The sequence below is a fragment of the Fusarium odoratissimum genome (genome assembly GCF_000260195.1).
Source record: "Fusarium odoratissimum NRRL 54006 unplaced genomic scaffold supercont1.29, whole genome shotgun sequence".
Taxonomy (NCBI): domain Eukaryota; kingdom Fungi; phylum Ascomycota; class Sordariomycetes; order Hypocreales; family Nectriaceae; genus Fusarium; species Fusarium odoratissimum.
This window is the reverse complement of record NW_022158713.1, coordinates 281,863-295,580: the sequence shown is the minus strand read 5'-3', so window position 1 is coordinate 295,580 and position 13,718 is coordinate 281,863. Positions and strand designations below refer to the sequence as shown.

Genomic DNA, 13,718 nt, shown 5'->3' with positions numbered 1-13,718 from the left:
TAATTCTTTGTCGGACCGCTGAACACTCGGACCCGGAATCATTGTGGAGCATTCCGGTTTTTAACACCGGTATTCCGGGACCCCGGAAGTGATATCGGGAGATGGGGCACGAGCTGAGTCAGTCAGTACACCAACCTGGAGTATGTATAGAGTACATTACACCGTTACTTGGCGAAAACAAGCTTCATGATATGGGAAAATAGTTAAGCCATAGAACGATCACAGTTCTCGTTGATGACATAGTACGTGCCTGCATTGCAGACTAACTAATGCACATACCATCGTTTCACTAACGGACGTTGAAAAGTTACCAGAGTCATGAGAAGGCCTTGATGCCTGCCCTGCAGGGCAAAAGTCCGTTCTTTGCTAAACCTCTGTACTATACAAAGGGAGACAAGCATCCCACATATCAGCACACTACGTCGTAAACGACGCGCGTAGGGCGGTGAATGGAACCCATGTTACCTTACGAGATCAGCAACAAGGATAGATGCACCGTCTCAGCCGTTTGCAACATTCACCTCGTCCTAGACTGACGGTCTCAGCTGTGCCCCACAGCTTTGTTTAATGGCATGTGTCTGAACTATCGTCCGAGACTGAAGAAACATTCCATTGACACCATTGACACCATTAAACTATTGTCTTATCTTGCAACAGAGTTCTAGACCCGAACCCTTGTCAATTTGGAGGATCACGCATGTTGTAAGTCGACTTCGACGAACGTGCAGATTTCAGGCTGCATACTGGAGCTCTAGGGTAAGCCATCATCCCTGTGCTTCTGGTTGCCGGGGTTGCACAAGTAAACAGGGCTCTCGATGGAACAAATAACCGACCTCAACGCACAAACCAGTGAGTCTTTCGTGATGGAGAGTCCCTGCATCTCCTTGATCTCCCCTTGGTCAAAACCTGATCTTGGCGTCTCTGTTAGGCAATCAGAATACGGAGTATCGGCTGGCCCATGTCAGAAGTAACACGGAAAAATTGCCTTGATGTTAGGGGCTGCTGGGCAACAGGCGACTCTTGGCCTGACGTTGAATCTTTTTTATCAGGCTTGCTCGTAGCGGTCAACTTCTCAGAAACTGATAAACTCCAACTTGCCTATCGTGCTTCTTGATCCTCATCCGCTCGTACTCTTAACACCACGCATCACGTAGTATTACAGCACCACCCTACCACCGAGAATGCCTTCGCTCAAGACGTTGTTCGCCTCAGCCATTTTGGCTTACCTGGCCAGCGCCAAGACTATTAAAATCACAGCTACCAGCGACGACAAGTTCGACCCTGAGGAGGTTGAGGCTGAGAAGGGTGATGTCCTCGAATTCCACTTCGAGCCCAAGAACCACAGCGTCGTTGCTGGCGATTACCGATACCCTTGCTCTCCTCTCGATATGGGCACTGGCTTCTTCTCCGGTTTCTTTCCCACTGACAATGGATCTGCCGTAAGCTGCGACTCCTCGGGCCATCTTTGCGATTTCTAACACGTCTCTAGGACAAGATATTCAAGGTCACCGTCAATGACACTGACCCTACGCCTTTCTATTCCTCCCAGGGCAAAGAATGCGCCTCGGGTATGGTCGGTATCATCAACGCCGACTCCAACAAGACTCTCTCCGACTACAAGAAGCGTGCATCGGAGCTAAGCTCTGGAGTCAACCCTGGCAAGAAGCCATTTGGTGGCGAGTTGGTGGACGCTGATGACGCCGATTCAGATAGCGACAGCAGCTCCGGAAAGTCCAAGGATGGTAAGAACGACGACAATGCTGCTGGCGTCCTTGGTGCTCCTCTCGCTGGTCTGGTCGCTGTCGTTGGTCTTGCTGTTATTATGGCCTAGGCAGAGAAGTCGATGGCATGTTTGGAGAGATGCGACATGATATCCACGGAATCGTCTGGGAACTGTGTTTAAAACAGCGGGAGTAATTTGAATATATTATTTACTAGACCATAATACCTGTGAGCCCGTACATCGAAGCTTGTATCTACCAGGCAATGAATCGATCACTGGGTCAAAGTACTTCTTCGACCGATGCATAACCTCGAACCCCGTCACTCGCCAGGTTTCAAATATCCAATCTTATAGTAATAACCGCATGCGTGTTTTGGATGCCGACTTGCCATTACTATCGAGTCACTTACCTTGGTCGGAGATGGTTCTCCGAATCGTGGTCAGAGGAGTTTGGAACCATCTCGCAACATCCAAGGGGTTCTGACCTGCGCACTAGGATTCATAATTGCTGATGCATTGCCTTCGGAGTTGAATCGGCATCTTGATTATAAACCCCGAGAGCATAGCAACCGGGCCGGTCTTCAAATGAATAATTACGCTCGAATATAGCGTTTAGAAAGAGCTGACAAAGAGCTTAAACCTAGAGGTTTGAGTCTGCAGTGTTGGCGATATATCATGTGAAATTGTGAACAGCTGACTGTTTGTTTGTTTGTTTGTTTGTTTGTTTGTTTGTGTATTTTTCGTCTGGGTGGCTGTAACGAAGCCAAATCTCCTACTGGGCAAAAGACGTGCTGAGCTAGCTAGGTACAGGATACCCCGCTTCCTTCACCATCCAGCATACCAAGGCACAAAAGGCGCTGTATTTTCTCGAGCCCGTCACCCGTCAGCGGGTTCGGGGGCATACTGTCGACTTTTTCCACCGACCAGAATTCTCTCACGCATCGCTACATCTGCTGACGCAGTCCACAATCTCCAGTAACCAAGTTGTAGCTCGTAGTCGTATGTCGTGGCGGCAGGGAAAAACCTTGGGAAGGAATCAGAGGCCGGCGGTGCGGCTTGCCTTCAAAGGGGAAAAACCCATCGCAATCGGCGTCGTTGATCGGGAGGATGTCGCTACCGATGCCACGGGCACCGTCCTCCGATATCTAAGGCGTTCTGGTTCTGAGGTGCCGCCATTAGATCCGACAAAGGTGTTGTCAGAGAAGGCGAACTCTCCAAATTCCTTCTCTGAAAACTGCTGTTAGGGAGCCGATAGCGTCCCCGCAGTTTTTGTGTGGTCGCGTGGCCTGCAGAAAATCCCGCTCCTAGCACCGCACTAACAGTGCGTGCCAAGAAAGAATTTTTACAGGAGAGAGTTGAGAACAGCTGACTGTTGAAGTCTGAATCGAGCATCTAGGGTAAGCTACTGAAAACCATCAAGTAACGTGTGTTAGTGAGCCTCGGCAAGCTGACACAAGACTGCTTAATTGAAAGTACCTCCGGGAATATCGGTAGCCTTCGGGTCGCGGATGGAATACCAGTACCGGGAACCAATTCTAAACCCGGCCCACACTATCGTCACTTGAATACCGGATTCGCAACTCCCCTCCATGATTACCTCTCTCATATTACAAACTTATTTCCGTAAACTCACCAGCGACCGATCGCAAACGAAACCGCCTCGATTCTTGCGACATATATGCGATCAAAATGCGCGGCGCGCTGAGGTGTAGTGCCACTGTTCGCCATCCTCGATTGTTACGGCCATTGGCGGATGGCGGCAGATTTGCGAGGACGCTTCGGACGAGCGCAACACCGCAGGCCTTGAGAACAGGCTTATATTACCGGCAAACACAGCAAGCCCTTACGATCCAAGGCGCCAACCTATCGACGTCATGTTTAAATCGATCGCGATCGATGGCAACAGTAGTCGATGCTGAACCTGTACATGGCGGAGGTCCAATTCCAGAGTATGACAGAAGAGTACAGGCGGGCAGATTGCGAAACGATGAACACCAAAGAGGTGAGGATGTCGGAATCCAGTCAGGAACGTAAGCAAGTACTGACAAGAGAGAAGGGATCATACAGAATTTCCAAAACTTATATCATGAGTTAGAGAAATATGACGCCCCACCTGTCCAGCACCCCAGCATCGAATCCCTCAAGCCCTCGAAGAAGTCAATATTCTCGTCGCTTTTCGGCGCAGGCGGCAGCAGGTCGGCTACTGGGGACATCCCTAACAACCTTCCGAGGGGCTTGTATCTCTATGGTGACGTGGGTTGTGGCAAGACCATGTTGATGGATCTGTTATACGAAACTCTGCCTCCATCTGTCAAGTCAAAAAGTCGAATTCATTTCAACAACTTCATGCAAGATGTACATAAGCGACTTCATAGATTCAAAATGGAGCATGGAAACGACATTGACGGGGTACCATACATCGCGGCCGACATTGCTCAGCAGGCAAATGTGCTCTGTTTCGATGAATTCCAGTGCACAGATGTAGCAGATGCAATGATTTTGAGACGGTGGGTGCACTTTATTACTTCAAACTCGCTCAATGCTGACCGTATACAGACTGCTTGAATCTCTCATGGCAAACGGTGTGGTCCTGGTAACAACTTCCAACAGACACCCCGACGAGCTGTACAAGAACGGTGTCCAGCGAGAGTCATTCATCCCCGCCATCGAACTTCTCAAGAATCGCTTGCATGTCATAAATCTCGACTCGCCAACCGATTACCGAAAGATCCCTCGACCTCCATCTGGTGTATATCACACGTCACTCGACAGCCATGCGCATGCGCACGCAGAGAAATGGTTCCGGTTCCTCGGCGATCCTGAACAGCCTGAACCTCGACCCGAGACGCAAAAGGTCTGGGGTCGTGAGATTTATGTTCCTCGAGTCAGCGGACGAGCGGCATGGTTCACCTTCGATGAATTGATTCGACAACCAAAATCTGCCGCTGATTTCATTGAGCTGGTTCGGGCTTACGAGGCATTCATTGTAACCGATATTCCCGCAATGACTCACCAGCAGCGAGATCTCGCGCGTCGCTTCATCACATTCATCGATGTCGTGTATGAGGGCAACGCCAAGCTTGTCCTTACTACAGAAAAGCCCCTCTCAGAACTCTTTGTCTCCCGAGATGAGATCGCTGAAAGCCTCATGAATCAGGGCGTGAAGCACGAGCACGCGGAGGATGCTGCTGCCAACCATGACCTGGTACACAGCGTTGACAAGCTCAAAGACTCAAATCTCTTTGCTAGTTCTGAGGAAGCATTCGCATTTGCTCGTGCGCTAAGTCGACTGCGGCATATGGAGAGTAAAGAATGGGTAGAAAGGGGAATGGGTCTTGAAGCTCAAGGCGGAAAGTTGGATAAGGATAACTGGATCAAGGCGAGAAGTCGACAGATGGAAGATTCCATGTGAAGAGGAAGAGGAAGAGGAAGAGGAAGAGGAAGAGGAAGAGGAAGAGGAAGAGGAAGAGGAAGAGGAAGAGGAAGAGGAAGAGGAAGAGGAAGAGGAAGAGGAAGAGGAAGAGGAAGAGGAAGAGGAAGAGGAAGAGGAAGAGGCGAAGGTGGATTGTGGGAGATGCATTATATACCCGGAGCATTGACTCAACATAGCGAGCGTTTGCCTGGTCTTGTACTTATAACTGTATGATGACGCCTGTTGAACCGAGCAGTTTGGATTCACACATGAGCATATTTGCCTTCTATATATAGAGATATATGATGATGCCTGAATAGAAAATTCCGCGGAAGGTTATTGGTGTTTTTATCGCTTCCTATGGTGACTCCCCAAAGCGAGATCGCCATGTCGGACGTCGCGGCTTGAGAACTCATCGGCTGAAATGGGTAGAGTTCAAGTACATATTTAGGAAGCTCAACGGCGTACTCATGAGCGAATCGTAACTTGACTAACTTGGAAGTGTTTTGGTAACTCGCCTCATGAATTGGGGATCCAGTTACCCATTACCTTACTCGGTGGTGTGATTCCACCTTAAACAGACGTGTTGAGGAGGCCACTTCGAGCTTCGACTGATGATTGCAGAGGTTCCCCTCCCTTAGGTGTTACGCTCCTATAGGGAATGCAGTTTTAATGGTCTGCAAAGAATCTCAGGCCCTTGTGATGTTAAAAGTGTTCAAGGGACAAACGGAACCCCCATTAACACTGAGACAAATTCAAAGCCATGCAGGAATGTCATGTCTCAGACATTGGTGATCATAACCCCTGAAAATCAATTGTCTCTGACCAGCCACACTTACAATTTTGAGTAACGATAGAAAGGACGAAAACAGGCTATCCTGCGAAATTTCAACCTTCTCAGAGGTAGCCAGCACTGTTATCAGCAGGTGATCGATACACCAAGGATCTCGAAACAGAGCCGAAATGACTCTTATGGCATTTACTTAGCCAGTATCTACTCTCTACGGAGTCCTTGTGAATTTGGTTAGATACCCAGGAACCCAGTGAGGTATCACAGGGAAAGCCTTGTCTCATCGACTGCGGAGCACCGGCGCCTGTAGCTGAAGCTGGGGAAAAGCGTCGAGTAAATTTAAACAACAGGCCATATCCACAACAACAATGGATCTGACATCGATATCATTTGTTTGCCAACCGAGACAGAGGGACCGAGGCTGAACATGAAACAGTGACGTTGTTACGATGTGATTAAAGATTAATTAAAATCCCTGTGTTTGGAGATTGAAAATGCTCATCTAGACCAGATTGTGAACCATTTTGTGTTTTTATGCAATGATGCTGTGCAAGGCATATTTGTCAAACTTCGCTAATCATTTCGAGAATCGATTGCTGCACGAAATGCTTTCTCATCTCAGCATGACAAGGGTGGGTTCCAATGGATGGATGGATGGACACATTGAAAGAGCACAGATCAAGCACAGACTCGTCTCCATCTGTCGTTTCAACCCATATAAAGTCAATGCGTCAGTTAAGCGGTCAAAGTGGCGCAAACAAAGGAGGAGTTTGTTTCTTCTGATCTCGCGGAAATGGGCAGTCGAATCAATGGAATTAGCATAATTGCTAGTGAGAGCCCTAGATTCAATATCCTGCCGAAGAAATTGAGCCACTCATTCAAATAGGACGAAAAAGACCTCACTGATTCCTATTATCGAATCAAAGCTTTTGGTGGGATCATTTGTTAGTTGGCCGAGATGTAAACACAGCACTGTATGTGCAAATATGGATGGATTTTCTCTTCTTGTATCGCTTCAACAGACACAGTAAGCAGCTATGGGCAGGAAGCCGATCACAAAATGAAAACGTTTACCGAAGGCAAATTCGATAGACTAACATTCTTAAGTGAATCGGTCGATATTCGTTGTTGGATCCATGGAAAAGGAGAGGATGAGAGTGTGAGTGGGTGTGGGATAATCTTAATGAAATCGGACTATTCTCTAATTTGGATTGGAAGACACTGGAGCTGGGAGCTGTAGCAGCCACGCTGCACAGGGGTCGATTGGATAAGCCATTACGGATTGGCCGGCGCCTCAACGGTTCCTGGCTAAACAGATTCAGCGGGTCTGCGCCAACCAATCATACGACTTATGTACCTGACGCCTGGCGTCAGTGGCCCAAGCCACCCCTGATGCTTGGCCCCCGCCAACGCGCTATCCCTGGCTATTGTGAACCTCCTCAGTCCTCACAACTCAGCAAGGATCGGCCTTGAAGACTCCCACCTCGGTTCTTCTCTTCTCGGCAAATCATAAGTCACTCGGTTTCCTTGGCCGCATGCTTCTCTGCTGATCATCATTAATGCACGGCGCCTCATGAATAAAATGAGTGGGAATCAGGACCCTGTCTCATCCGTTAGTGGGCCTGATAGCAGTCACTGTCGTGATGGTCATGGTGATACGGGCGACACAACTGAGATGGCTGCACAAGTGGCAGGTTAAATTTGGAATACGATATGCCTAATCTAGTGTCGTGCGATGTACCATGATGTGCATCTTGCAATGTAGCTTTATGCAAGCTCATCTACGTACCTTATTTTTGTATGGCGCATGTCTATTCAACAACTCACAAATGGAGGCAATTGGCATCCTACCGAGGACTGAGGACAATCTGACTTGTACCACCGTGTACTGTAAAGCCGGTCAAAGATGAAACATCAATAAAATTGGCCTATCTGGAGACTGAACATAGCACAGAGAATACCACAAAGTACATGGCCAGAGCCCTGTCACTGCCAGGTTCAGCTCTGCTACCCGCTAGGATTACTTTAGCTTGGGGGCTCGGTTGGCCCTATCAAACATTAGTAGGTCCTGGAATTCAATGGGAAGTCCGGGGACCTTGCTCGGTAACCTTGTATTTGGCAAGTGCCTCCACTGAGCTGCTCCTGGCCCTTCCCCATCTCCTCATCTCACAACCATATCCTCGTCCAGGGCCTCTTCCGCCCACTGTCTTTTCTTCTCTCCACCACCATTCTTTTACACTCTTTCCACCTTGAAATCGTTCACTCGTTTTCAGAGCTGTTTCTTTGCACGGTCACCTTGCTTTGGCTATTGCCCGTGTTGAGTTCAGTTTGTCCATTCGTTTCAACCCCTGGCGCGTTTTTGCAAGACTGCTGCCGTGCGCTGTTTGTTTATCAGAGCGATATTCATATCCATCGCTTTCTTTCAACATTTAACTCTGGTTTGGCAGCTGGTCCAACAACATCCATATTTCACGTTGTAACTAGCAGTTGAACTTGCGAATTCACATCACCCTCGTTACCGACACCCTCCCCCCACCGTTCTCGTCTGAGACATCGCCGCCGCCGCCCGTATAAGGACATCAGTCTCGAGACCCCTAAGGGACACATTCTTTATTCCCGCCCTCTATTGCAACGCCCTTCATTCCAGTCGACCTGACAACCAGCCCCGCCATTTTTGTCTTCCACGACGATATATTTCACCAAAACGACAGACTTCGAATTGTGATCTTCGCGCGATCTCGTCATCTGAATTTGTTGCCGCAATACCTAATCCCCCGAAACTCCAGCAAACATGCATCTCCGGCATCTGCAAGTACACCGGAGGGCCGACGGGCTTTTTGGGTTTGGTAACATTGCTCATGAGATCGACGTCTCATCCGACGGCTCAAAGCGCCATGTACAAAAGAGACAACCACGTAAGTTTTGCATTTCTTCGAGTACACCAAATTGGCCTCCCGAATTGCGATATCAGTTTTGACCAGTGAATTGTGTACCAACTAACACAATCGTAGAAGAAATAAGGACTGTCTTCAAGACAATGGAAGCTACTTTCGAAGGGAAGATTGGTGGCTACAAAACAGTAGGCCATGAGCCTAAACCAACGGGCTCCTCAAATGACGACGACGAGAGAGACTCGAAGAAGGAGGCCGAAGAAAAGAAGAAGGAAGAGGCTGAAGAGAAAAAGAAGGAAGCCGAAGAAGCTAAGGAAAAGGCAAAAGAACAGGCGGAGAAGGAGGAAGAAGCAGCGAAGAAAAAGGCTGCCGAAGACAAGGCGAAACAGGAAAAGGCGGAGGAAGAGAAGGAAAAGGCAGAAGAGGCTGCCAAGAAGAAGGCTGCCGAGGATGCCAAGTCTCGCAGCAAATCCGAGGATGATGATGCGAAGGAGAGCTCAACAGCTAAACCGACCAGAACTCGCGCCCAAATTACCACTAGTAACGACCCATCGAGCGTCCCCTCCGTTATTAGCGATCCCACTGGCAGTCAATCTATCGAATCCGTTCTCGCCAAAGCCACCGGCTCAGCTTCTGCTTCCACAACCATCGATGAAGTTGCCGACATGTCTGGAGCCTCAAGTCTACCTAGCTCCAGCTCCAGTGCTGCGCCAGAAGCTAGTGGTGGTACCAGCGCAGGAACCAAGGCTGGAATCGCGTTTGGTGTTCTTGGCGGATTACTTGCCATGGGCTTGCTTGTCTATTTTATCTTCACTAAACGCCGAAAGCAGGCTGAGATGGAAAGACTCGAGAATGATGATGATGAGAAGCTTCATGGCCCGATGGCTGGTAACGGTGGCCCTCCTATGGTTGCCGCAGCTGCTGTGCGTCGTTCTATGTCTCCCGAGCCCATTGAAACTGCCTCTATCCGCACTGATGCAAAGGCTCCCCGTGTTAGTCTCCGACCCGTCACCCAATTCCTTCCCAACTGGAACGGCCTTGAAAAGGAGAAGCGCGCGAGCAAAGGTGCAGGTTTAACTCTTGCTGTACCCGCTGCTGCTTCTTCGCCTGCTACTGGTCCCTTGTCCCCTCGAGCCGTTGGAGGCAGTGCCTGGGAGCGTCCAACAACAGCTCAAAGCGTCGATCCTGCTAACCCCTTCGGCACACAGGCCGAGCGTGTTCCATCTCCCGTTCAGGAAGAGACTGCTTCTGCGCTGAGGGCCTCTCCCAGCCCCATGTCGGAAAAGTCGACCATGGCTGTTGCTGCCGCCACCGCTCCAGTCTCGCCTCAATCACCTTCTTCTCCCCAGGGACCCCTCACCGCCAATGGACCTGCAGTTGCCGCTATTGTCGCTCGTAAGACTTCGATTCGCAAGGCTGGAGGCCCTCAGCAACTTGACCTGACCCTTCCGAATGCCCCTATGGCAGCTGTTCCCGCTAGTCCCGCTGGTACTGAGTACAGTAGCTCTTCCGCTCCTTCTGGAGGTCCCGACAGTCCTTCTGCAGGCGCTGCGGCCATTGCTGCTGCTGGTGGACCCGCAAACTCGGCCGTTCACCGCGTGCAGCTTGACTTCAAGCCCACTATGGACGATGAATTGGAACTCAGAGCTGGTGACCTTGTGCGACTCCTTCACGAGTACGATGATGGCTGGGTAAGTTTATACAATCCAATTCACGCTTCAGCCCAATCTAACTTTTCTCCAGGCTCTCTGCATCCGACTTGACCGTTCTCGACAGGGTGTTGTTCCTCGAACCTGCTTGTCAACTCGTCCTGTGAAGCCCCGCCCTGCTCAAGGCGGCCCTCGCCCAGGCCCTCCTGTTAAAGCTGGTGGGCCTCCCCGAGGACCTGGACCTAATCAACCTCAAGGACAACGACCTATGACCCCTCAAGGAAACTTTGGTCAAGCTCGACCTGCCTCACCTGCCGGTCCTAATCCTAATGGCAGTCGTCCTCAATCACCAATGGGACCTCCCGGCCGTCCTCAAGGACGTCCGATGAGCCCAGGACCTCGAGCGCAGTCACCCGGTCCCCGTAATGGACCGCCCAGTGGCGGACCCATGAGTCCTGGACCTCGTTCTCAGTCACCTGGGCCTGCTGGTGGCCGTTCACAAAGCCCGAGCGGGATGAACCGAAGACATAACCCCCCTGGACCCAGCCCCATGAATCCTTCTCAAGATCCTCGCTCGGGGCCATCTTCTTCGGGCTCTCTTAGCAGGAAACCCGTACCTGGCCAGGCGTATTGAACGGCTTACAGCCGTTGATGGCCCTGTATGAAACAGTATTAAAAGGAACGGCGTTCTGCGGTACCATGGAGAGACCCTGAGCATTATGGTCTGCTCACACTTCTTTACTCTTCTGGTGGATGATTTAAATTACTTTCGAACTTCTTGTCACTCACTTGACCAATTGTTTTCTCTTTATGTGGCTACTTTCGAGCTACTTTTTCTTGTTTCACGTTCATATAAACTTCATATATCTCAGGCGGACGTTAACCCGTCATTGTGTCATGGCATGTCATTTACGCTCATGTCAGGGTGACCTTGCGAGTGGCTATCTCAGTCATTTAGTTTGAAGGGAGACGTGTATACAGGTTACGACGTCTTGCTGCGAGATCTTCTCCTCTGATGGAAGGAGCTGCGCTAGTCGCTAATGTGTATCTACGTTTGCGTTTGTTCTTTTCGAATATTACTTCTTCCTCTGGCTGGTTCAAGGTCGTTGGATGGAGAGAAGAAAGGGAGCTTGCTTGGTAGCATGTCGCCATCAGCAGCTAGGAATTAAAGACTTGAGACGAAAGATAGGAAATGAAATTATTCCTCGATGACTTACTTCCATTAGTCCTGTGTACCTGTCCATGCTCTATGTGTGCCTATTGTGTGACGTCTTTCGCCTTTGCATTCGCATCTCTTACGGAGCATATAACACGTGCTGAATAGCCATTATTTTAGTAACCTAGGCTTTTCTATCGAATTGTCCGCAAGACAGTAAATCCCGTACCTGAACGAAATTGACAGCCACAAACCAACGATGATGTTTCCCCATTCTTTTCCCTCCTGTAGAGGAATGAAGAAGCAAAGCCAAGTAGTCCGAAATATCCTTTTCAAATCCTGAACGTCCTGACATGTCTAATCCTAACGCCTCGCTTCCGTCTCAGTCCAGTGCCACATGTAGGCCTTCTCCTGTTTACAAGCGCATGGCCATACGAGAGACCAACGCTACAGGAAAGTCACCTCCCTTGCGTAGTAGCTCTTTGACTTCTGGGGTATCCCGGATGTACTCAATGAAGCACACAAAGTACTCCACAATAATCTCTCGTGCAATGTCATCCTCCACAGTATTCTCGAATAGCTCCTGCGCGAGGGCCACAATGTCGGGAACATGGTATTGGTCGAAGTAAAAGTAGTAGAGTATACAATGGAGGCGGCAGATGGAGAGACGGCGGAGATCTTCAACACCATACTTATCCGCCAGGATGTAGAGACGTGCGTGGCTGAGGAAGACAGGCAGATATGAGTATTTGCCTTCTTGTGTGTTCTGCAAACTAGTCACGGCCGGAGCGCCGCCGTGAATCATGGGTGAGTTGTAAGGAGGACGGGCAAAGTTTCTCATTGCTTCAAACCGCTTTCCTATTGGGGTTGTTACGTCAAGCATATAACTTTGATCCGGACACCTGCGTTTGCGTCTTGATAACCCACCGTCTTCAGCCAACTGTAGAACTCCATTTTGTTGGTCGTTGTTGGACTGATAACTCTGTATAAACTCGCCAACGGCCGCTGGCAGCTTCCACTCGCAATATTCATAGGTGTAGGTGTAGGTGAAAGGGGGTCGATTACCGCCATTGCGTGTCGGCATGTGGTCTACAGTGGTGGAAGCCTCAGATGAACTTGCCTCGTCGCCCGCAGGGCTGTGGTGTCCGGTTGGAGTGCCTTCAGAAGAGTCATCATCGTCATCAAGGTCCTCGTCTTCATCAGAATCATTGTCGTCACGTATTTCCTCCGAATCCGAGCTGGTGCTGCGAGAGTCATCTGAGTCCTGCCCAGACGAGGATGCATAGCCATTCCCATCATGAGTATATGATTTGAGTGGCGAGTGGTTGCCTTCAGTGTCCAGTTCTGGTGCCGGGATAAGAACAGGCTGTGCTTCACTGTAGTCACCAGAGTAGGCGAATTTGGCGAAGCGCACAAAAGTGTCGACATCTAGGTCTGCCCATACGACGCGACCTTCTCGAGCTTCTCTCATATTCCCATTTACCAGGGCGTTTAGGACTGGCGATTGTCGGCCGATGAGTTCCTTGTGTACATGGAACTCCTTGGCCTCTGGCCCGACAACGAAGAGAAAGGGCTTGGAAGCGAGAGATCTGGTGTAAGAGTCAGCATGCTTGGAAAGATCAAACAGAATCACCAAAGCGTCATATTTAAAGTCGATAGAAATACATGCTAATACACACTCTTCGAAGTTGGCACTGACTGCTGGAACGGCAGCGCCAGATCGCGAAGCAGACATGGTGTAAGTGAGAGCCTCCTAGCCGCTGGTAAATGATCTGCGTTGTGGCTGGTAGAAGCAGGGGTGGAAAGGTAGAAATTAGGGCAAAATAAAGAGAACACAGGAAGTATTTACGCGGATGTCTCTAAAGTAAGGTTGAATGTGGGAAAAGGGAAGAGAAGATGACAATAACGGATTGAAAGCTGTTGGAAGTACATACCCTGTGCTGTAGCTTCAGCTGCCTGTCACTGCCAAGGGATCCGTTTGATACGGTACGGTAATGGAGTAATAGCGCTTAAAGGAAGTGACCTGAATCACAGAACCAGGGTGCTCACACACTAAATCCGAGGCAATGCGGGGCAGATGGTAATGATTCGCTCCCT

General features: G+C 49.7%; 4 protein-coding genes across 5 annotated transcripts; 3 read left to right on the top strand and 1 right to left on the bottom strand.

Annotated features, from left to right (window-relative positions):
• The first annotated feature begins 532 nt into the window (after window positions 1-532).
• On the top strand, window positions 533-2,367 carry FOIG_12922 (uncharacterized protein). Its single transcript, XM_031213887.1, has 2 exons — window positions 533-1,439; window positions 1,490-2,367. Exons 1-2 carry the CDS (start codon window positions 1,182-1,184, stop codon window positions 1,829-1,831), a joined length of 600 nt encoding a protein of 199 aa, XP_031056461.1. The 5' UTR covers window positions 533-1,181; the 3' UTR covers window positions 1,832-2,367.
• Window positions 2,368-3,412: 1,045 nt separating this feature from the next.
• Window positions 3,413-5,431, top strand: FOIG_12921 (uncharacterized protein; the record flags this gene model as incomplete). The annotated part of the gene is made up of 5 exons (XM_031213886.1): window positions 3,413-3,753; window positions 3,819-4,230; window positions 4,280-5,077; window positions 5,103-5,283; window positions 5,333-5,431. Exons 1-5 carry the CDS (start codon window positions 3,636-3,638, stop codon window positions 5,429-5,431), a joined length of 1,608 nt encoding a protein of 535 aa, XP_031056460.1. The 5' UTR covers window positions 3,413-3,635.
• Window positions 5,432-8,048: 2,617 nt separating this feature from the next.
• FOIG_12920 (uncharacterized protein) lies at window positions 8,049-11,697 on the top strand. The gene is made up of 3 exons (XM_031213885.1): window positions 8,049-8,840; window positions 8,937-10,507; window positions 10,560-11,697. Exons 1-3 carry the CDS (start codon window positions 8,717-8,719, stop codon window positions 11,097-11,099), a joined length of 2,235 nt encoding a protein of 744 aa, XP_031056459.1. The 5' UTR covers window positions 8,049-8,716; the 3' UTR covers window positions 11,100-11,697.
• FOIG_12919 (uncharacterized protein) lies at window positions 11,672-13,571 on the bottom strand. 2 transcript variants are annotated; one of them, XM_031213884.1, is made up of 2 exons: window positions 13,556-13,571; window positions 11,672-13,210 (listed from the first exon to the last, which is right to left on the bottom strand). In XM_031213884.1, the coding sequence occupies exon 2, from the start codon at window positions 13,090-13,092 to the stop codon at window positions 12,037-12,039; it is 1,056 nt and encodes a 351-aa protein (XP_031056458.1). In that variant the 5' UTR covers window positions 13,093-13,210; window positions 13,556-13,571; the 3' UTR covers window positions 11,672-12,036. The 2 variants fall into 2 exon arrangements, with proteins under 2 accessions (XP_031056458.1, XP_031056457.1); XM_031213883.1 differs by lacking the exon at window positions 13,556-13,571 and adding an exon at window positions 13,301-13,517.
• Between the last annotated feature and the right edge of the window lie 147 nt (window positions 13,572-13,718).

Bases quoted from the DNA above. Each gene is read 5' to 3' on its own strand.
- FOIG_12922 (XM_031213887.1), top strand. From the start codon at position 1,182: ATGCCTTCGCTCAAGACGTTGTTCGCCTCAGCCATTTTGGCTTACCTG. The intron at 1,440-1,489 runs GTAAGCTGCGAC...ACACGTCTCTAG, and splicing joins CCACTGACAATGGATCTGCC to GACAAGATATTCAAGGTCAC.
- FOIG_12920 (XM_031213885.1), top strand. From the start codon at position 8,717: ATGCATCTCCGGCATCTGCAAGTACACCGGAGGGCCGACGGGCTTTTT. The intron at 8,841-8,936 runs GTAAGTTTTGCA...ACACAATCGTAG, and splicing joins TGTACAAAAGAGACAACCAC to AAGAAATAAGGACTGTCTTC. The intron at 10,508-10,559 runs GTAAGTTTATAC...ACTTTTCTCCAG, and splicing joins ACGAGTACGATGATGGCTGG to GCTCTCTGCATCCGACTTGA.
- FOIG_12919 (XM_031213883.1), bottom strand. From the start codon at position 13,356: ATGTCTGCTTCGCGATCTGGCGCTGCCGTTCCAGCAGTCAGTGCCAAC. The intron at 13,211-13,300 runs GTGTGTATTAGC...CTCTTACACCAG, and splicing joins GTCAGTGCCAACTTCGAAGA to ATCTCTCGCTTCCAAGCCCT.